The following is a 22,938-nucleotide window of genomic DNA, read 5'->3' on the forward strand; positions in this document are numbered from 1 at the left end:
AATCTACGCCTGATTTTATAACATGCGCGCGCAGCCGCATGTATGTTATAAAATCTGGGGTTGACGCGCGCAAGGGGTTGCACACTTGTTCACCTTGCACGCGCCGAGCCCTAGGGGAGCCCCGATGGCTTTCCCTGTTCCCTATGAGGCCACTCCGAAATCAGCTTGGCGCATGTAGGGCTTTTAAAATCTGCCCCTTAGCCTGTCTCTGATAGGAATTCTTCTGGTACAGATCTCAGCTATGTTTTCCCCAATTCACTCAAAATTCTGTCCCAGGTTTTGTCTGGGGTGCTGACTATGGCTTTAGGGCCCTCTGTTGCCTAGGACGAGCATGGAGATCCTGATGTGGATGGGACTGAGGAGGCAGAGGAAAACATCTCCTCAGCTAATAGAAATGTCTCCTAGGCGTCCCACTCAGATACCTTCTGGGTGATGATGGTGTGTTTGGAGTGGCAGAGGAGAGAATATGAATTATTGCACAATGATCTGTAATCTGAGCTACTGTTTCCTTGACACTTGCAATGGAGACTCTCTCCATTGCAAGGAACTTCAGTGAGTTTTTCCTGGACATCTAGCTGCAGATCTGAGGCCCTCAGCCAGGTGATTCTACAGACACCAATACCCACTGCCAATACTCAATACAATCTAGAAATCATCAAGATTTAACTGCACTATGTGCTTTCCACACCACATGCCCTTCTCCACTAGTGACTCCAAGGCATCACACAATAAGCGAGGTAATCAAATTTGCAGATGATACAAAATTGTTCAGAGAAAAAGGGCTCCAGGGGCGATCCGGGAAACTACAGACCGATTAGCCTGACTTCAGTGCCAGGAAAAATAGTGGAAAGTGTTCTAAACATCAAAACATCAAAATCACAGAACATATAGAAAGACATGGTTTAATGGAACAAAGTCAGCATGGCTTTACCCAGGGCAAGTCTTGCCTCACAGATCTGCTTCACTTTTTTGAAGGAGTTAATAAACATGTGGATAAAGGTGAACCGGTAGATATAGTATACTTGGATTTTCAGAAGACGTTTGACAAAGTTCCTCATGAGAGGCTTCTAGGAAAAGTAAAAAGTCATGGGATAGGTGGAGATGTCCTTTCGTGGATTGCAAACTGGCTAAAAGACAGGAACAGAGAGTAGGATTAAATGGACAGTTTTCTCAGTGGGAGTGGGCAGTGGAGTGCCTCAGGATCTGTATTGGGACCCTTACTTTTCAATAAATTTATAAATGATCTGGAAAGAAATACGAGTGAGATAATCAAATTTGCAGATGATACAAAATTGTTCAGAGTAGTTAAATCACAAGCAGACAATGATAAATTGCAGGAAGACCTTGTGAGACTGGAAAATTGGGCATCCAAATGCAGATGAAATTTAATGTGGATAAGTGCAAGGTAATGCATATAGGGAAAAATAACCCATGCTATAGTTACACAATGTTAGGTTCCTTATTAGGTGCCACAACCCAAGAAAGAGATCTAGGCGTCATAGTGGATAACACATTGAAATCGTCGGTTCAGTGTGCTGCGTCAGCCAAAAAAGCAAACAGAATGTTGGGAATTATTAGAAAGGGAATGATGAATAAAACGGAAAATGTCATAATGCCTCTGTATCACTCCATGGTGAGACTGCACCTTGAATACTGTGTACAATTCTGGTCGTCGCATCTCAAAAAAGATATAATTGCGATGGAGAAAGTACAGAGAAGGGCTACCAAAATGATAAAGGGAATGGAAAAGCTCCCCTATGAGGAAAGACTAAAGAGGTTAGGACTTTTCAGCTTGGAGAAGAGACGGCTGAGGGGGGATATGATAGAGGTGTTTAAAATCATGAGAGGTCTAGAACAGGTAGATGTGAATCGGTTATTTACTCTTTCAGATAATAGAAAGACTAGGGGGCATTCCTTGAAGTTAGCATGTGGCACATTTAAAACTAATCGTAGAAAGTTCTTTTTTACTCAACGCACAATTAAACTCTGGAATTTTTTTGCCAGAGGATGTGGTTAGTGCAGTTAGTATAGCTGTGTTTTAAAAAAGGATTGGATAAGTGCTTGGAGGAGAAGTCCATTACCTGCTATTAATTAAGTTGACTTAGAAAATAGCCACTGCTATTACTAGCAACAGTAACATGGAATAGACTTAGTTTTTGGGTACTTGCCAGGTTCTTATGGCCTGGATTGGCCACTGTTGGAAACAGGATGCTGGGCTTGATGGACCCTTGGTCTGACCCAGTATGGCATGTTCTTATGCTCTTATGCTTCTGAGCAAGCTGTTATGCTACCTCTTTCATGCTCTTCAGAATGCCAAGCAAATATTGGTTCTTGAAGAACTGATAGGATACTATGGGGGCATTCAGCATAGCTCTCTGAGAAAAGTTTCTTCCAAGCAAGTTTAGGATATGAGAATCCTTCCCTGGGGTCCTCCGAGAAATGGGCACTAGACTTCTTGGTTTTTTTGAAAGCAGATTTGACTACCACCTATTGATGAGGCATCTGCAGCTTTTTGAATCCTGGAATCTTCTAAGCATGATATGTTGTGCCCACCTACGTATTAACTGGGGCCACAGTGTGGGAACTCTCCCATATCCTCAGATGTGCTTCCTGAAAGATCTCATGGACAGGCACTGCCACAATATCCTATGGGGGATCCACAAATTGGAGGATATCAAGCAACTTGGCCCTGGACTTGTCCTCCTTTTGCAAAGTAAATTAAATGGCACCACCGTTCTCTTAACAAAATTGGTGAAGGTGGGGTCATTAGAGGAGAATTTCTACTTTCCTGGGGAGGGGTTCAAGTGGAGACATGTTGCCCTATCCTGATTGGAGAAATTCTCAGATCCATAGCCCTTCCAGGAATACTCAGAGTCCAATCTCTATTGGTATGTCAGGGGCATGAGCCTGGACCTCAACCAGCTAGCAGACAAGGCCTCAGAAAGGTCTGTTGTTGAAGCCTAGACTCCAAGAAACTTGGAGTCTAGGCTTATCTGAAAGAGTAAATAACCGATTCACATCTACCTGTTCTTGACCTCTCATGATTTTAAACACCTCTATCATATCCCCCCTCAGCCGTCTCTTCTCCAAGCTGAAAAGTCCTAACCTCTTTAGTCTTTCCTCATAGGGGAGCTTTTCCATTCCCTTTATCATTTTGGTAGCCCTTCTCTGTACTTCCTCCCCACAATGGACTGTAGATTGTCATTAGTTCAGCCTTATCTGATGTCAGTTCCCTTCCAGGAACTGGCATTGGGGGTCCTACTGTCAGATTGCTAGCAAGGATTCCAGTAGGAGCTGTACATTTGTTTGCAGACACATTAATGCCATTGATGCTGGTGCACCAATACACTGCATCTTATTTTCTAGAGTCTCCTGGATCTTCCTATCCAGATCCTCCTCAAAAAGTGCTGATTCCATTAAGAGAAGCCATGTCTTCCTAGGATACCTGGACCCTCAGAAACAGTTGCGATCCTTGGGACTGCATGAAGGATGAGCTCTTAACTCCATGGGGGATTCAAGACTGCCACCAGAAAGTCCCCATTCCCAGATTTGCTCATGAATGGAGACCAATGCTAATGCTTCTTGGCCCTCACCCAATGCACATCATTGGGTCTCTGATCCTGGAACTGAAGAGGCTGAACCCCTTGCTGTCTTAGGGTGGGAGAAGGCAATCAACAACCTGTCTCCTGGTCCTTATTGGTGCTCAAAACCAAAGGGGATTTATACCCTCCCAATGTTGATACATACCAGTGACGGTACAGGTCCTGGGTCCCACGATGTCGATGCCTCTAATGCCGATACCGATGGGCCAGACTTATTAATCTCAAAGTGCTTTTCATGAGCTGAAGCCAGAAACAATGCCCTCTAAGGATCATAGTCACACAGCAGGGACACCCCCACAAAGTCATGGTTGCCCCCCCCCCCCCAGCAAAGAAAGCATCTCATAGGGATCCTTGATAGGCATGAACCTTTCACAAAAGGCTATTTGTCAAAACCATTGGCTTTCATCTCCTCCTGGGTCATCAGATGAAAAATGAACACACTGAAATCAAATGATTGGATGTCAGGAAAACCCCCAACCAATTTTGCCTCAATACGCTGGTTCCAGTGCCTGATGTGGCTGCTGAAAAATAAGGAAATTTGAAAAACAGTCGAGAACCTACTTAAAGATGACTAAAAGGACTGAGAGAAGACAGCAGAGCCACATGAGACACAATTCCAGTGCTCCTAGGAAGCAAATTTTCCCTAACTGCAGGGGAGGGAAAAAAATACATGCAGAAAAGGTGAAACTTGAAGGTGCCCATACTTGGGAGCATGGTAGTGTGACATGCTGCACATGACCAGTAGGGCAGGCTCAAAGTTCCTAGAAACTCTGAAATCAAAGTTTTGTGCAAGCTGCCATCCTGCTTGTCCTCAGAAAAACTGAATTACCCATGATAAATGCAAGAGAGATTGTCTATGATGGCTGAAGAATCATCGTTCCAAATGGATGCCACTCCGACATACATGTAGCCCCATTGGGAGTACACAACCTTTACTTCTTTTATTCCCCACTGGACCAGTCAGCAAAAGAAAAATAAATAGTATGGGGAGTGATTGTTAGGTCAGGAGTTTATAATATATTTAAAAACATGCTTTCCTTAAAGTAAAGCTTGCTGCTATCCTCAGCTCAGTCGGAGCATGGACACGGGTAGTGTTATCGATTTGTCCTCCTGCCTGCTATTGCCAGGCAGTGATATGATAGACAGACAAACTGATAAAATAAGCACATTTTCTTTCATAAAATACACTAAAACATATCCCACTGAAAGATCTATAGGGTTTATTTTGAAGTCATTAATAAATATGTGAGGAGCTGTTGAAAAAAAGAAAACTTTGAGAATAAAATGTCTTCCCTCCAGGCCAGTATGGAAAGAGCAGAAATTATATAAAAAGAATTTCCAGAAAATGTACACCACATTAACCCAGGGGGGTGACGTTTTGGTTAGCACACAGGTCTGCAGCAGCCAAAGTGACTATCCACGTTGTGTCTTCCAGAGCAGGAAGTAGCTTGGTTCATTGAGGCCCTGAACAGCCAGGTTGTACTCTTTGCAAATTGTTTCTTTATTTAGTAATGGCATTTTCCCTTTGATTTTCACAGCAGGCAGCTCTATGTGGGAATGCTGGAACGGAAACCTTTCTCATTTAGACATGCAAGCAGTTGGTCTGAAACTTCGACTGAGATTAGTATCACAGGAAGCCAGTGAACAATAGCTCAGCAATATTATTTCCACGTTCTCCGCAGAGCAGTCAGCAGTACACTCCAAGCCCCACTTAACTCCTGTTGTGCCTTAAGTTTATTTCAAGATTAAACGTATGCAAAACCAATACATTTCCCCTTTACTTCCATGCCAAACTCCTAGCAATTTGGGTAGATAAGTAGCCCTCAAACTACACTGGCTTTCAGGGAAAAGGCCTATGCAAATTAACCTAGGTGTTAGGCCAAATGTAGGCAGGTATATCTCAGGCATATTCACTGTGGTTCTCCCAACAAAAAATACAGACCTGTTTAGAGTTAAGAATTACTATGTTAAGGCTTCTATTTATATTGTTATTCAAGAAGCATACAGGATAAGGAAATGTGGAGACATAAGGTTAACTTCCACAGTCAACTGCTATGGGCTGGAAGCAAACACTAGTGTTATCTCATTGAAGTGGCTAAAGTTCGACTAAGGTCTTATATGTTTTCAGTAGTCAGCCCTCAACTTTATGTGTATGAGAGGGGGAGGGGTCACCATTTGTGCTCCCATTCCTGTTTAGTAGTATAAGACATTTTAAGTGGAAGAACCCAAGGATTGTTGTGAAAAGTTTGGAAAAGAAATGCATTTGTTTGGTGTGATACTGAGCAACTGATGTTTTGTGTTTTATTCAGTTGTGTTTACCTGACTGTGTGTTAAGGGGTATGATGGGGTGTTTCCTTAAGAGAAATGAGAAGAGACGATTGGTTGGGGAGTGGCCTGGTAAGGTATAAATTCTGGGTTAATTTGGTGGGAATTGCCTTTTCTGAGTTATGGAGTGGAGAAAGAGAGGGACCTCCAAGATATAGGGAGCCTGGAGTCGCCAGATGGTGTCCCCAGGGAATGGGGGTCCTTCAGAGGCTTTACCCCTCAAGGGAAGAGGCCTGAGAACAAGGAGCCGGAGAAGAAATGGGGGTCCTTCAGGGGCTTTACCCCTCAAGGGAAGAGGCCTAAGAACAAGGAGCCGGAGAAGAAATGGGGGTCCTTCAGGGGCTTTACCCCTCAAGGGAAGAGGCCTGAGAACAAGGAGCTGGAGAAGAAGTGATTCCGCCCCCCCCCCCCCCCCGAGGAAATGGCTTGGAGCTAGGAGAATGGGATGGTTTCCAACAAAAAGTTACCCCCAAAGGAATGGTCAGAGTGTGGAGGAGTCCGGGGAGATCTGCACGCTGCTGGAAGGGTGAAGTTGGGAGGACTGAGGAGAAGGGTGGATTTCACAGAGGTGTGAATAAAGAGATGGGCTATGGCATGAGAGGCCCCACGAGTCGGGAATGTGAAGTCCATGTCCTATATAGGAGTTCAGTGCTTAAAAGGAAGAGGAGTCCTAAGAGTATGATTTACCAGTCCCTTTGTGAGGGGTGAAATTGCATGTGGAAAGAAGGGAGTCTGAAGGGTGGGGAACGTCTGGTACTAGAGTATCAAAGAACGTAAGCCATACATTCTGTGAAATAGTGGCTGGAGAAAGTTATGGGATTCATGGAGAGAATTACACACTTTGAGGTGAAAGATGGTATTCCAGGTGCTGGGGTACAGTGTATCATTCTGATAATCAAATGGTGGTTATGACTTTGTAACCCATGAACTCTTGAGTTATTCAAAAGTTTCTATCTGCCCTCTATATGTTATGTCTATAGTTGCTTGCTGGGATTTCCAGATGAATAAAAGTTGTGTTTGAAGATATCCTTGAGCAGTTTTTGTTTTTTCAGGTCTCAAGGAGGGGGCAGAGTTCATGGAGGGCTAGAGTTCATGGAGGAGAGAGAGGGATTTATTTCTTCTTGATCAGAGAAAGGGAGAAGCATTACCCACACCACTACTTTTAACTGGGTCCACTTCACCAGCTGCATGACCCATTTGCTGAGCCCACAAAACAAATCACAGAAACTGACGCTTGCTATATATAGGTTAGATCCTTTTGATATTTTATGTAACCTTATAAGAGGGGCACTATTTGGAATATTCTCCTGGAATATCTGAAGCAGGAACGGGATCTGTGAAGTTCCAGAAAACATCTTAAAACTATATTCTAGCTGGTTAACTCAGTAGCCGACTAGAATATAGCCGGGTAAGCTTTTTAAAATAGCAGCTTAGCTGTTTAGATGGATAACTTTTCATTTATCTATCTAAATGGCTTTTGAATATCTACCCCTTAAAGTTTAACAAATCCACAGCTTTATATTAAGGCATATTTCCTTCATTTCTCAGAGGGTAATTTTCAGATATCCCAAATAATTTATACCGCAAATATGCTCATAAATTCCACCAAATTTCAATGCAAACTAATGCGCAAGTGTTCATTTCAGGCCGATACAGAACGGTGCCATCGAACAAGCGCACCGTTTATCCCCCGTTTGGCCGTGCGTTTTTGATGCACTATTATTACCCCTTATACTGTAAGATATAATAGCGCTCATCACATGTGAATGCATGTTGATGAGCCTACTAGTTAGTCACCCAAAATACAGAAAGTAAAATGTGCGGCCAAGCTAGAGGCAGGCGTTAATTTCAGACAGCACCAGGCAAGTGTACAGAAAAGCAGAAAAAACTACTTTTCTGTACACTTCCGACTTATATCATAGCGGTCCCAAAAATAAAAAAAACCCCAAAACTTCTTAAAAAAAAAAAAAAATCTGCCAGCGGGTTCGACAACTGATGCCGGTAAAATTAAGCGTCGGTTGTCAGACCCGCTGACAGCCGCCGCTTCCGCTAATAAGGAGGCGCTAGGGACACTAATTTAAATACTGTATCGCGCGCCCAGGAGAGGTGTCTGGGCCCGCGTCGGGAGAACGGGTGCTTGCCTCTGAGCGCCGGCTCTCCTACAATTTTTTTTTTAATCAGCCTGTTTGAAAATTATCCCCCCAGATCTACCCTGTGCAAAGTTCTGCTTGCTATTAAGCGCATCCAAAATTTTCCTGAAAATTTATGTATGTACTATTGTGGCTGCCTGTATGTACTCTTTAGTGAGACATCCTTGGGAGAGGTGGCGTTTTTTGCTTACAGGTAAACAATTTACCATGTTACCTTTATGCTTACTAGAAAGAGGTGGACCTTGGGGTGGAATTGGGGCACACACAATAATTTCCACACACAATAATTTAGATTTCTGAATATATCCGCATTTATAGCTGCAACCAAACAGGCACGGATGTGTGCACGTATGCCATGCTGGATTCCGCATACACCCACCAATTTTCAAAGCGGACGTACCACACACAAGTCCATTTTGAAAATTCAGGCTGAGGTCTGCGTGTACTTTCTACACTGGCTCCAACCCTAATCGGGCTGTTATAAAATTACCCTCTCTAGGGTCTGCTTATCAGGCTAAACTTTGTTGATATATTCAGTGGCACAGCCCCACCATTGAATTTACCTGGGTATGTTAAAGTTAGCGGATACATTTATCTGGCTAATTTTAGGACTACTCTATAGCATGACCATAGTTAGCCGGTTAAGTTATCTTGCTAACTTAAGACTGCCCCGGAACACCCTCGAATACCCTAAGTTATCCGGCTATAATTTAGCTAGATAAGTGCCCAGAATATTCAAAGGTCAGCATGTAGCCAAATATCTCACTAATTATCTGGCTATCTGCCTTTGAATTTGGACCTCCCTAGGTTATAAAAGAGCTCTAATTAACTGGAAACTAATTACAATATCAACTTTATTTATTTATTTAAAAACTTTTCTATACCGTCGTTTAGTAGTATACCATCACAACGGTTTACAGATAGGCACATAAATAAGTCTGGTTAGGATTATAAATTAGCTAGTAGGTGCCAATAAAGTTTCGGTTACATGATTCAAATAATATACGCTATTTGGATTGTGGATTGGAAGTTCCATTTATATGAATAATAGGATATCCATATGAGAATACTGTACTCTTAAATTAATCTTTAGGTATGAGAAAAAATAATAAAGGAGGGATAACTGCTATTTGTTGACTTTTAACAGTGTGCCGGAGTTCTCTTTCTTGTCCGCTAGTATTCCTTACTCTCCACTCTCATTGAGAAAAGCTTTTTTGAAGAGCCATGTTTTCAAGCTTTTTTTAAAGCGTTTTAGATCTTTCATTAGTCTTATTTCGAGTGGTAGTGTGTTCCATAATATTGGACCGGCTAGGGATAGTGCTCTCTCTCTTACTTGCGTCAGTTTTGCTGTCTTTACAGAGGGTATGGTTAGTAGAGCTTTATTGGCTGATCTTAGATTTCTCTGGGGGACATGTAGTCGTAGTGCAGTGTTTAGCCAGTCAGTATTTTCCTCATAGACCAGTTTGTGGATTGTGCATAGTGTTTTAAATTGGACTCTTTATTCAATTGGCAGCCAGTGTAATTCAGCGAGTGCTTGAGTGATGTGATCTCTTCTGCTTTTTCCCGTTAGAAACTTGTTTGATTCTGGGTCCTCTTTTGATTGCATTCACTTTCTTCTTTTTTGTGGCCTAGTATATGTTATTTCCTAAGCCTTTTTGCTGGTCTTGTAGTAATTTGTGTACACTTTATTATGGCCCCCACACCCTGTTTGGGGAAATCTCCTTCCCTGTGTCAGCCAGTTTTTCATGCTGTGTTCATGTGTGTCAGGGTGATGCCCACATGATATTCTGATCAGAATCAGCACAGTACTGGTCTGATTATCCTAAACGGTGGTGGAAGAAACTCTGGCAGGGGTGGCCAACTCCAATTCTCGAGAGCCACAAACAGGCCTGGTTTTCAGGATATCCACAGTGAATATGCATGAGAGAGATTTCCATGCACAGCTTCAGTTGTTTACAAATCCATCTCATGCATATTCTTTGTGTGGATATCCTGAAAACCAGGCCAGTTTGGTGGCTCTTGAGGACCAGAGCTGGCCACCACTGAATTATGTGGAAGGGAGTTGCATGTAAACACATTTAAATACCAGTTTCTGCTCAGTAATAAAATAAAAATCTAAAGGGTACAGCGGAATTGTAGTGATTACATTTGCACTAATTGTCCACAGTTTTCTGCCACTTTAACTGTAGTCCTGGTATTTATGGTGGTAGCTTGCTCAGAGCATCACCTTGCAGAGGGGCCACCTTTGCATCCGTTTAAGATTTGTTCTAAGAGCCCGGATTAAAGAGAATTAGTAAGCGTGTATGAAAAGGGTTGCAGAATCTGAAAGCATTGCACATCCTGGCAGTGGGGATTAATCAAAGCTGGTTCACTGATTCTATTTTTAGCATAAAAGGAATCTACTGTAAACGTTACAAGAAGGGTTGTGATAAAAGTACTGGACAATTATTTATACTTTATTAACAATGCAAAAACAGAATAAAAAGGGATGATTTTCACTTTAAGAAATTTTTAAAAAGATGGCAATTGTTTGCTTCCCAGATGTGAACTTTAAAATTAGATTTTATATATATATATATATATATATATATATATATATATATATATATATACAAGTAAGCAATTAGAGGGAATTGGGAGGATGTATGTAGCACCCATCCTATTAAAAAAAAAAATGACCGGTTCAGACCAAAGAGAATGGCATTATTGTACTCTGAATGGGCAGAGCCCATTTCGACGACCAATGAAGACTGCAGGCCACCCAGGGCAGATGGCAGAGCCCATATTACCAGGTGACCAAGGTTGGGGAGAGGCCAGGGGCGGCCGGGGGAGCCCATCCCACTGGCATCGTAAGATGAGCACAGCCATCCTCCCCATGAATTTTGAAAACCCCTCCTTGTGGGCCAGCACTAACATTCTGACGCGGTGAGCACAGCCTCTTGAAAAGTGCTATTAAAGCCGCGTAGACACACGGCTTCTCCTCCCCTTGATTCCTTAGTGTTTAATAATTATTATTACCCACATAGGGCCCACGACAAACAAGTATCTCTAAATACCTACTGCTGCCTGCTAGGGGAAGTCACAGGGCAGCCTGCTCTCCAGTTACTGTCTGGTTTGATTGAGACCTCAGCTGTCTAATGCAGATTACATCCTCTGGAGAAGTTAGAATCCATGTATATCTGTTTTCTAAAAGTTCCTCTCATTATGAGCCTCTTTCACAGGAATTCCCATGGGTTCATGACATGTCAGATCATCGGAAATAAATCAACTGTATACTATGCAAATTTAATGCTGCTCATTTTTTCACTGTATATTGCAGAAGTAAAATAAGACCCTTAACTATCATTCATTTTACCTGTCAGCTTAAAAGCACACTTTATTTTTAACCCAGTCCAGGCCCAGCAATGGTTTTCCACCAGTTCCACTGAAATAGATAATAATGTGGTTACCTACGTCCATGTATTGAAATTAAGTGGAGGAGTAGCCCAGTGGTTAGAGCAGAAGGCTATGACCCAGGGATCAGATCCTGCTGTCATTCCTTGTGACCTTGGGCAAGTCACTTTGCCCTCTGTTGCCTCAGATACAAAATTAGATTGTAAGCCCTATGGGGATAGGGAAATAACTATAGTACCTGAATGTAATCCACTTTGAAGTACCAAAAAGCAGAATATAAAAATTTAAATAAATAAACATAATCTCTAAAGGATGAAAGGCATATAACGTTAATATTATTAAAGTATACTTCCATGCCAATCACATTAGAGATGTATTCGGTGAACCTTCCTGTGTGAATCTGCTAATGGGTGTATCACACCTGAATCAAAGGTATTGTAGATATAATGCTGCCGCTACTCAGGACCACTTTACAGCTTTTTTGTTGACCTTTATTCCTACTATTTCTTCTTAAAAACTAAAAGATTCTCGATTGCCCGATGGAACAGTTCTTCAGTTTACAAATACTGTTGCTCATCTGAACCGAGGCCTGTGAATACTCAGCGACGCACATCTCTTTGTTTCAGTCTGCGCCGACAGTGAGCCCGAGACAGATTCGGACAACCCCTTGGACAACTTGTACCTGAAAGCTTTGGAAGGCTTTATTGCGGTGGTCACGCAGGATGGAGACATGATCTTCCTGTCGGATAACATAAGCAAATACATGGGCCTCACGCAGGTACGACGTAAGGTGTCTCAGACCTCTTCCAAGCCATCTTGTATTGTGAGTCTGTTTGCCTGGCAGTCCTCTTTAAATACTCTCACACATAAAAATGAAACCGTTTTCTAACTTATGTAGTTGGTAATTATCATTGTTAATGCTATAAGCTGTAATCAGGTTCTCTACCAATAAAAAATCAAATGGACATTTTTAATGTTTATTTTTTTCAGTTATGGAAGATTTTAATGGTCATTACTATTTTTATTTGCTAAAATTGTTGTTATGATGTTTTGCTAGTGTTTGATGTACAGTAAATCAGTAAATTGCTCACCATAGCGTCGGACATTATAACAATAAAGGGAGATCATTTGGTGACCTTAACTGATGGACTGTGTATTTTTAGTGCTCTGTGTTAGGCTTTTTTTTTTTTTTCCCCAACGGGGGAAAGGGTGGGGAGGTTGCATGTCTTCCATTGCTTTGCATAATTTGTTCACGTTATCAAGACAGTAATTTAGTCACTGTTAGCCATTAACACCAGAAAAGAATCTCCTAGGAAAGCATAAGGTCCTGATGACGAATACTAAATAAAATATCCCCATCTACCTTTCTCCTTCCCCCTCCACCCCTTGCAGTTCAGGAATATAAGTCTTTGCTCAGCTGGTTAGTTTTCTTTATGATTTAAACAGTGGCCTGGCTCGGGCAGAAGTCCCAGAGTAGCAAATAGGAAATCCAGCATAGAGAGGCTGATGTAGAAAACTGTGCACTAAAACATAATGCACATTTTTTAAATTGCTTTAAAAATTGAGATAGCTCCAGACGCAATAAGCAGATGGTGTGCAAATGCAATGGGACTTAAAAAAAAAAAAAGCACGCTAAGGAAAAACATGTTACTAAAACTGAAGTAAAACGGTGCTCTAAATTTTGCACACTTTTTTACACTGACCAGGCGCTCTAAAAATGAGAGTAAAGAAGGCGCACTGACTTGCCTGTGGTAGTCAACTTAAGAAAGTTAGAGGCTCTATGGTCCAGCCTGGGACCCCCCGAGCCACAGGGACTCCTAAGCACTGTAAGCCCCCTCCCATACTTATGTGTCCTGTAGAATGCCGCCTCCTCCTGTCTCCTATTTAAAAATGGCACAAGGTCACTGACTTCAGCTGAACCCCTGTCATTTAAAAAAAATGGCAGGGAGTCACCTGAGATTTGAGTGCTAGAAACCTTTTTTAAGTTGGCATAAGCTTAGCAAACTTTATTACATCAGTGAGCAGGGCTTCTGCTTCTGGTTCCCCGCAGTAGCTCAGGAGTAGATTGCACAGCAAAGGTTAGCAAATTCTGGGAAGCCTGCGATGCATTCCCTGATGCCTCATGCGGTCCCTGAATAATGGATGTTTCCAACCATTGTGTGTGCCTCTATAAATTTTTATTTCTCTTCGTTTAGCTCTTGGCTTTTTTCTGTTCTTTCCTATTTTTTTCCCCTTTTCATGTCTTCTCTAGCTCTCCTCTTTCCCAATTTCTCACCACAGTTCATATTCTGTCTTTCTCCTCCTAAAGGTGCTTCTCTCGTCCCATTTCCTTCCACCTGCACCCAAGATGTTGCACTTCTCCCTTCCTGTTTCTCATCCTTGTCTCCCTTGTGCAACCTTTCCCCCCCCCCATGTTCACCTCATTCCAGGGTTTCCTCTTTGCTTCGTCCCCAGTTCCTCTTCTCCCTCTCCCCACATACCCTTTTCTTATCCCATATGTTTCCCCTCTTCCTCTTCTGTGTCCTCCTCGTCTCCCTCCCCCCACGTGCCGCGACCATCACAGATCACTCCACATCCATCAGTTTTTCTCTTTCAACACGGCTGCTGCTGCTGCTGCTGCCGCCACCAGCTCAATTCACCCGCTTCCCCAGTTGCCACTACTCGATGGCGTGGCTTTTGTTTTCCAACTTGGAGCCATTTGGGGCTGAAAGTGCGTCCAGGAGCATAAGTAGCAATGCTAGACCACATGGCTCCAGGTTAGCAAACCAAGCAGCACTCTTGGGCAGGAGCAGGGTGACAGGCGGTGGCCACAGCACAAGGAGAGGGACAGCAGCTGTACAACACTGCAAAGGTGGCTGGGCCTGAGAAATCAGCAGTGGGTAGGATGGGAGGGGCAGCAGAGTGAGCAATTACACAGCAAAGCCAGGAACGCAAGACTTTCAAAGTTAAAATGATCAGATACTTTGGAACTGCCCCCCCCCCCCCAAAAAAAAAAAAAAAAAGGATTCAGCAAAGATCTAGCTTTTGTATCACATTAGGAGCCATAAAATTATACTGCCTGCCACCTTCTGATCACCCCCTCGCCCCTCCTCCCTTTCACTCTGTCACTGTCACTGGAATGCCTTTTAAGGGTCACTTATGCAGCCGCACTACTTTATATTTCTGGTAATGTCATCTCTTGCTCATTTGAATCTGAAGAAGAGAGTTTTAGCTCTGCAAAGCTAATCAAGAAATGTATTAAGTTAGTCCAATATAATATAAAGGTATCCCCTGAGAAAGATATATTTTTTGTTTTCATTTGTTATGGTTTATTTCTGTACAGCAACAGGTAGACTTTGCAGCACTGGTGCACCCACAGAACTACAGAAACTCGGGGGGGGGGGGGGGGGCCTTATGTGTGGCTTACACTATGGTAATCTCTGCTTTCTGATTAGCCACTGCTCAACATATTGAATTTTTCATTTGATAGCTGCCAGCAGAGACTCGGTTTTCCCAATCTGATGCTTGTGTTCTTTGTATTAACGTCTGTCTTCTGTTGCTTCATTACCAACCCCCCTGAAGTGCTTGTCTGCTGCTTCACCTCCGTGTTTGCGACAGTGGCTCACTGTTCTGGTGTAAGCGGAGGAAGATTTATTCTGCTGTGATAACCTTCTGCCTTCACTTGTGGTCCTTTTTATCAGGTTGAATTAACAGGACACAGCATCTTTGACTTTACCCATCCATGTGATCATGATGAAATTCGGGAAAACCTCAGTCTAAAAAATGGTAATGTATACACGTTTGTGGTCTGTCGCTTCCTACGTGGGGAAGTATTATTGAAGGCCTTGCAGTCTTCCTGTCCATCTCCTTAAGGCCCCCTTTACACGGTAGCAGATAGTTCTTTAAAACACAATTTATAATGATATCTTTATTTCATATTTCATGGGGGAATTTTCAAAGCCTTTTAGGCACATCAAAAGCTTGATAGAAAAACTGTACATTGGTCATATGCAAATAAGCATGTAGGTAACCTGCATACATTTGTAAATACAACAAATTTGGCATTTTGAGGATGGAGCTGGGATTTGCTTGCATAGGACCTGATTTTCAAAAGCATTTTCATGCTTAAAAATGGGTTTTACATGTGTAAATGCACTTAACCAATGTAAGCGGGCTTTTGAAAATTGGATTTACTCACATAAGTGCACATTACATGGGTAAATGGCTTTTGAAAATTGCTACAATAAGAATTACATTTACACATGTAAATCCTTTTGAAAATTGCCCCCTTACTTTTGACTTTTAAAAGTTTGTGCGTAAATTAACAAGCACAAGTTGTGCCCTGCAAAGAGCAGGTGTAACTTTGTGTGGGTGAGGTGGTGCAGATAAATTATTTATGGGGGTAATTATCAGAAGCATTTACACACTTAAAACTGGGTTTTATATGTGTAAATGCGCTTTACCCGTACCGCACAAGTGATCTTTTGAAAATTGCTACAATATATGCCATTGAATTGTCCATAGGATTTACCCTTGTAAGTGCACTTTCCTCAAGTAAATGGCTTTTGAAAATTTCTACAATAGCATGTAACATTTACGCGTGTAACTCCTTTGAAAATTAACTTGTATGCCCTTTCTGGTCGATTTTAAAAGCCTTGCCCCTGCCAAAACCAGGACGTATGGCGCAGGTCTTGGACCTGTACACACCACGCAGAATTTTAAAAGGCCTGCGGCACCACGCATACCTCCCGTTATGCGCACAAAAATATTTTTGCCAAAAAGGGACAGGGCGTGGACATGGTATGAGCCAGGTCTCTAGCATGAATCCCGCGTGTAAGTACAGGCACCAGCGCGCGCCGGGGTCCCCCACCGTGTAACTTTACTTCTGCTATGGACAGCGTGTAAGTAATTTTTTTTTTTTTATTTATTTATAGTTTTTTATATACCGCGGCATGTAATGCACATCACCTCGGTTTACAGCAAACAGTAATTCAGCCAAAGCCTTTACAATGAACATAAGTGAAATAAGTAAAGTGCTAATTTAACAGAAAAACTAGGAGTATACATATCAATAATATGTATCAATAATAATCAATAATCAGTAATAAAATAAAAAAACGGAGGGTAGTTAGCAAGGTTTAGGGGGTCTGGACTAACAGGGTCAAAGGTAGGCAAACTAACGGGGGGTTAGCAAGGCTGATTGGCTAACTGGGCGAACTGAGAACGAACTGGGAAAATGGGCTCTAGCATAGGCCTGCATATCTATCGAAATCCCCCCCACCTATCGGTCTAGGCAGTATTTGTGCGCACATGCGTTCCCTTATAAATTGGGGGAGGCACATGTACGCACATCCAGGCTATTTTATAATGTGTGCACATATTATAAATTGGCCGCATCTTTTGGCGTGCGGCGGCAAACACGCGCACTGTGGGCCAGATATTCGTATCTATGCGCGGGCGTAGATTTGTGCGCGCAACCCAGCGCTCACAAATCTATGCCCGACTTTATAACATGCACGCACAGCAGCGCGCATGTTATAAAATCCGGGGTCGGCGCGCGCAAGGGGGTGCACACTTGTGCACCTTGCGCGTGCCGAGCTCTAGGGGAGCCCCGATGGCTTTCCCTGTTCCCTCCGAGGCCGCTCCGAAATCGGAGCGGCCTCGGAGGGAACTTTCCTTCCGCTCCCCCCACCTTCCCCTCCCTTCCCCTATCTAACGTGCCCCCCAGCCCTACCTAAATCCCCCCCACCTTTATTTTTTTATTTACGCCTGCCTCCAGGCAGGCGCGCGATCCCCGGGCCCAGCAGCAGTGGAGAGGCCTCTGGCCACGCCTTGCCCTCAGATCATCCCGTCCATTTTTTCAAGCCCCGGTACTTACACGCAGCCTGCAGCACGCTTGCGCGCGTCGCTGGGCCCATGCAAAATAGGCTCGGCGCGCGCAGGAGCGGGTTTTCGGGGTTACGCGTGTAATATACGCGCGTAACCCTTTTAAAATCCGCCCCGTGAGCCTTAAAATTTACCTCTCAGGCAGCACACACGTTATACAGGTTGTTATCACATCTCCCTCCTTATGATGGAAAACACAGTATCTGATGTATGGAATTTCCTTTTAAATCCATTATCTTTTTTTTTTTTTTTGCTTATATCTCAAAGCTTGTAGCTTGTTTGACACATGGGAGTCAAAATTCAAAAGATGAACTGAGCTAAAACTGGCTTTTAGCTCGGGTAAATCAATCCATTTAAAAATGTGGCCCTTTCAATCTGCTAAATGTATGCAGTTAAAATTGCAAGTTGCACAGATTTAGCGGGTAGAAAAGAGAGTGCTGAGTTGGAGGCGTTCCTGAGGCGGGCTTTCAGAATTCTGCAGGCTAGCACTAAGCAGCTGAACTTCGCTAGGTAACCCCGGCTGCGCAATCCGCAGCCCTAAACCTACACACTCACATTTTGAGCAGGTAGCTTTAGCGTGATAAGTGTTGCTGAATATCTCGATAGCTTTACCCGGTTATCTTGACCGCACCATGGGTTTTTGAATACTGAGCCCCTCAGTGTACATCCCTGATATTATTCCCTATTGCATGGGATGAAAAGGCACATTTAGCTATTTTCATTCATTTTTAAAGTGTCTTCCCCCTGAGTGGATTTTTCCATTTCTCTAACCTGGGAAGTGAAGTGTGGAATATGGAAAGCATGAGAAACCAATTTATTTCTGTAAAAAAAAAAAAAAAAGATGTGAGGGGTTTTAAGCGGCAGAAGACTGACACAGCCAGGAGTAAACCCCACTTCATTCTGGATATCCAGAATAGTTCCTTCCTACAATGAAATCATCCATTCCATCGATTTGAGATATCACTGGAAGGCCACGTTAAGCAATTTTACTGGCTTAGAGCGTGGAGATTAAAAAAAATAAAACAAAAACAAAAGCAGATCCCGTCTTTCCATACATGACAGGTCATACCATTTATCTATTTATTTATTTAAACCCTTTTTATACCGGCATTAGTGGGTACATCATACCGGTTCACAATCGAACCAAAGGAGGAAAATACATAAAACAGGGACTGGGGGTGGGACAGGAGAGAAAAGAGGAGGCCGAAAGAAAGCCCACCGAGCAACAAATAATATATAAATAACAGGATAAATATCAGAAACTATCAATATAAATAACATATAAATAATATCATGACGCTGATGAAAGAATCGTGTGGTTTTGAAATGACTTTTATTCATGAATTATATAATATCATTTTATTATGCTTTGTCTGTACAGATTAACACCTAGAAAAGATGAGCCCATAACGCAGTACAGTAATTAATTTAATGCCATGACTGAGATCCCATCATACTGGATAAAGAAGTCAGCAAGATCTATCTTAGTGCCCTCCAAAACAAAGCATAGAAAGCTGTACATGTGGATTTGGACTGTGTTGAGCGTTTTTTTTTAATCTAATTCAGATTACGCTTTTAGTCAGAATTTATTTCACGCTGTAGCAGCAGGACGGCAATAATGAGGCTGAGTTTAAAGCGAGCATGCATGTGCCCACACACGCAAGTATCGGTGCGCGCTTGCACGCGTATGTTTTTTAAATGCACCAACCGCGCGTAAGCATGCTCCTAATTTTAAGAGATTACTTGATCACAGCGCGCGGCTGTCTTCCATAGGACCTTGTCAGCTTTTACACATGTATGTCAGCGAATTTCAAAAGATGCCCATGCAAGGCACTTTCCCAGTTTTTTCAATTTGTCCAGTTGATAGCGAGGTCTTCCAGACCTCTCTAGATCTTCATCCTGCACGCCCGCCAGTTGACCCGGACCCCTCACTCGCTTCTATAAGCCCTAAAGCTCTTGATCTACAGGCTCGCTCCTCATCAAGAGCAGCAGTGAAGACACGAGGATATCTAGCGTACGCGCGCTGCGGTTTTCGGTTTTAAAATTCGAAGTTATGCGCGTAAGTCTTGTCCCCCATTCCGAAACGCCCATTCCCCACCCATTCTTTGCTCCTTTTATTCCCCCTTATTCCTCATGCGTGCATGGGCGCGCACAGGCGTATTTTGCGACTTTTTAAAATCTGCATTGCTCATGTGTGACCCACATACGCATGTACGTTGGCATTTTTGCATGAGCAACAAACATTTTAAAATCGACCTGAATGTGAGAGACTCAGCCAACATCCATTTTTCACTTGCTCTAAAATATTAATAAATATAAATATAGATAGCCTCATTTTGTAAGGGTTTTTATTCCATTTTGTATTTCTGGGTGAAAAAAAACGTATTAAATCAGGCCAACACACTCCCATATGTTATTTTGCACGCAAACTTTTTTTTTTTTTTCAATTAACTTTTAGATTTTGGCCTGGTTTCCTTAGGTGCCGGGTTTGGAAAGAAAACCAAAGACCTGAATACAGAGCGCGATTTCTTCATGAGGATGAAATGTACCGTCACAAACAGAGGCAGAACTGTGAACCTCAAGTCTGCCACGTGGAAGGTATGAAACAGATAAAAAAAACCCAATAAAGCTGCCCGCTCAGAAGCCGCGTTGTAGCGCCAAACAGGTCTGTAACAGAGGCCCTTTCTCCCCCTCTCTGATTCTTCCCAGGTCTTGCACTGCACCGGGCATATCAAAGTCTACAGTTCCTGCCATCCTCCCACCCTCTGTGGCTTTAAGGAGCCTTTGCACAACAGCCTCATCATGATGTGCGAGCCCATTCAGCACCCTTCCAACATCGACATCCCGCTGGACAGCAAGACCTTCCTGAGCCGCCACAGCATGGACATGAAATTCACGTACTGCGATGACAGGTAACGGCGGTTTCGCATGCGGCTTTGGTCCGGGGGGGACAAGTAACTGAGCATACAAAGCAAGGCTCCTGTGTTGTCCAGTGGTCTCAGATTGCACATAAATCAGGTCCATTTGACTTCTCGGCGCCGTCAAGGGCAGCTGCAGTTGTTTCGTCACTGCAGTGCTTCGCCTTCAAGCACCGGAGAGCATTCCACCTCTTGAAAGAAAAGAAATACAAAAATAGATGTTTATTCTAAATGGATATAAGTGATTATAACAGCTTGACTTGTTGAGCTGGTAATTAGTATACCCTGGGTTGACATATACATGAAGGGTAAAAAAAAAGAAGTCAGGTACTTTACAGTGAATGAAATAATAACATTCTGTATTTATTACATAACACACCAAGAGTCTAATTTCAGCTCACAAGAACGTTCATCAGGTATCTAAGTGAAACATCAAATTACATTCCATGTAACACAAAGTCACTTCAGTAACTGATCTTCGAGTGCCTGCTTTTTCATCCTTCACTTGTACTGTATGCTTTGAAGCTAGCCACATGCACTTGGACAGCCATTAGGCTACGTAAATGTATGTATTTATTAATACAGCTATGACTGTCTCACTGAGGGGTTTTCCTCTCTCTCCCGGACTAGACTAAATGGGCGTCCCGCTCCCCAGATTGAGAATTTCTTTAGCCCAGGAAATAGCAAGGGTCTGGTTTATTATATAATTGCAGTTTTATTGTTTTGTAACATAGATCTATTTATTGGGGGGGGAGGGAGGGGTGGAGGGGGTTCCCTTCAAGAACATAGCAATCATGGTTTGCCTTTTAAATTGAGCAGAGTTAGTTAAACACCAATAACATGAGCATCGTCTTATGCAAGTTGTAAGGAAGCCTTCACACACGACGTAAACCATAGAGGCCACTATTTAAAAGATCTAGGCGCCTAAGTTACGGAATCAGGCACCAAGGTCTGCCTAAATAAAAATCTCCCCCTGCCAAGCATCTAGATTTAGGTCCCTAAAAAGTGTGCAGAGTCAAGGGAAGTAAATTAGGCAACATAAGAACATGCCATGCTGGGTCAGACCAAGGGTCCATCAAGCCCAGCATCCTCTTTCCAACAGAGGCCAAACCAGGCCACAAGAACCTGGCAATTATCTAAAACTAAGTCAACTTAATTAATAGCAGGTAATGGACTTCTCCTCCAAGAACTTATCCAATCCTTTTTTAAACACAGCTATACTAACTGCACTAACCACATCCTCTGGCAACAAATTCCAGAGTTTAATTATGTGTTGAGTAAAAAGGGGGTCAATATTCAGATGGTTTGTCTGGCTAAGTTCTAAACTTTAGCCGGACAAACCACGGGTTTTAAATCTCCTGATGCTCTGAGTGGCTACAATTTATCCAGCTAACTGTTTAGATGGATAATTTGGAAGCATTGTGGGGATGTTCTGGGGCATAGTTAAGTTAGTTGGATATCTTATCCTGCTACCTCAGATATTCAGAGGTAAACGGATAACTTATCTGGTGGAGTCTGGTTGTACCAGAGAGCAGTCCTAAGTATAGCCAGATAAGTTTATCTAGCTAACTGGAACTTTATCTGGCTATATTCAACAGAGAGTATAATAGGCAGCACTCCACTGAATACCATGCAATTTATCTGGCTAACTTTAGCTGAATAAATTGTCCACTCACCATATTGCTTAATATTGATCCTTTCTTGTAGATGTTCATCGCTAGGTACATAAACGTATGTGAAAAACTAGAAGTCAGTATTTAGCATGCTTTTCGGTACTTAGCCAGACACTGAGATTTGGAATTTTCCACCCACTGCATGCCTCTGAGATATCCAGCTAAGTATTTAGCTGGATAAAACTTAGCAGGACAGCCTGAAGGCATTCAGGGTGGTGCCACTTATCTGGCATTATCTGGCAAAGATAGCCAGCTAATTTTTAACCTGGCTGAAAACAGTCCTAAAGTAAACTTATCCAGCTAACTTTCCACTAGCCGGGTATATTCAGCAGTGTTCATATCCTGCTGAATATCCAGTACAAGTTAGACAGCACAATTAAGGGGCAGTCAAGAGGCGCGCACGAAAGTTGCTGTTTATATATAAACTGGCTAATTTGTGCAATTTTCAAATTTTTTTTAATTCTTTATTTATGAGATTTTTACAAACAAACATAACATTAATTTGTGTGGAAATTCGTGGGAAATACAATTATTACAAATATGTAAGTTAAATTCAAATACTATGACAATAACACTTCCACTTAGTTAACAGAACACTCTGCTTCTGGGGGGGGGAGAAAGGAAATTACAGGGAGATATACAAATAGAAATATGACCAAGGTTTAATGACTTAACATAGACTTCCAGCATTACTAATTTTAATTATGAAGGCGACGGGGACGAAGTGAGAAGTTTTCGGGATTCTACAAACATTTTTAGCTGTTCAAGTGTGAAAAAAGTAAAGCATTCTTCTCCTTTTTTTATGCTACATTTGCATGGAAAACGCAACATGAAGGAAAATCCTAAAGCAACAACCTCTTGACGAATAGCTATAAATCCCTTACGCCTAATTTGGGTTATCGAGGCTAAATCAGGAAATATTTTTACAGATGAGGCATAAAAAGTAATTGGATATTTCCTAAAGTAATTTTTCATCACAGCTTTTACATCCATAGAAGAAATAAAAGAAACT

At 42.5% G+C, this 22,938-nt stretch overlaps 1 protein-coding gene across 4 annotated transcripts in view; it reads left to right on the forward strand.

Moving 5' to 3' along the window:
• EPAS1 (endothelial PAS domain protein 1) overlaps nucleotides 1-22,938 on the forward strand; it is a 278,305-nt gene that overhangs the window by 200,795 nt on the left and 54,572 nt on the right. For all 4 annotated transcript variants that reach the window (XM_029593353.1, XM_029593350.1, XM_029593352.1 and 1 more), the window contains 4 exons: nucleotides 12,097-12,248; nucleotides 15,151-15,235; nucleotides 19,815-19,933; nucleotides 20,045-20,247. In XM_029593353.1, coding sequence (XP_029449213.1) covers nucleotides 12,097-12,248; nucleotides 15,151-15,235; nucleotides 19,815-19,933; nucleotides 20,045-20,247 — 559 coding nt within the window. The remainder of the gene's footprint in view (nucleotides 1-12,096; nucleotides 12,249-15,150; nucleotides 15,236-19,814; nucleotides 19,934-20,044; nucleotides 20,248-22,938) is intronic.

The sequence above is a fragment of the Rhinatrema bivittatum genome, chromosome 3 (assembly GCF_901001135.1).
Source record: "Rhinatrema bivittatum chromosome 3, aRhiBiv1.1, whole genome shotgun sequence".
Classification (NCBI taxonomy): domain Eukaryota; kingdom Metazoa; phylum Chordata; class Amphibia; order Gymnophiona; family Rhinatrematidae; genus Rhinatrema; species Rhinatrema bivittatum.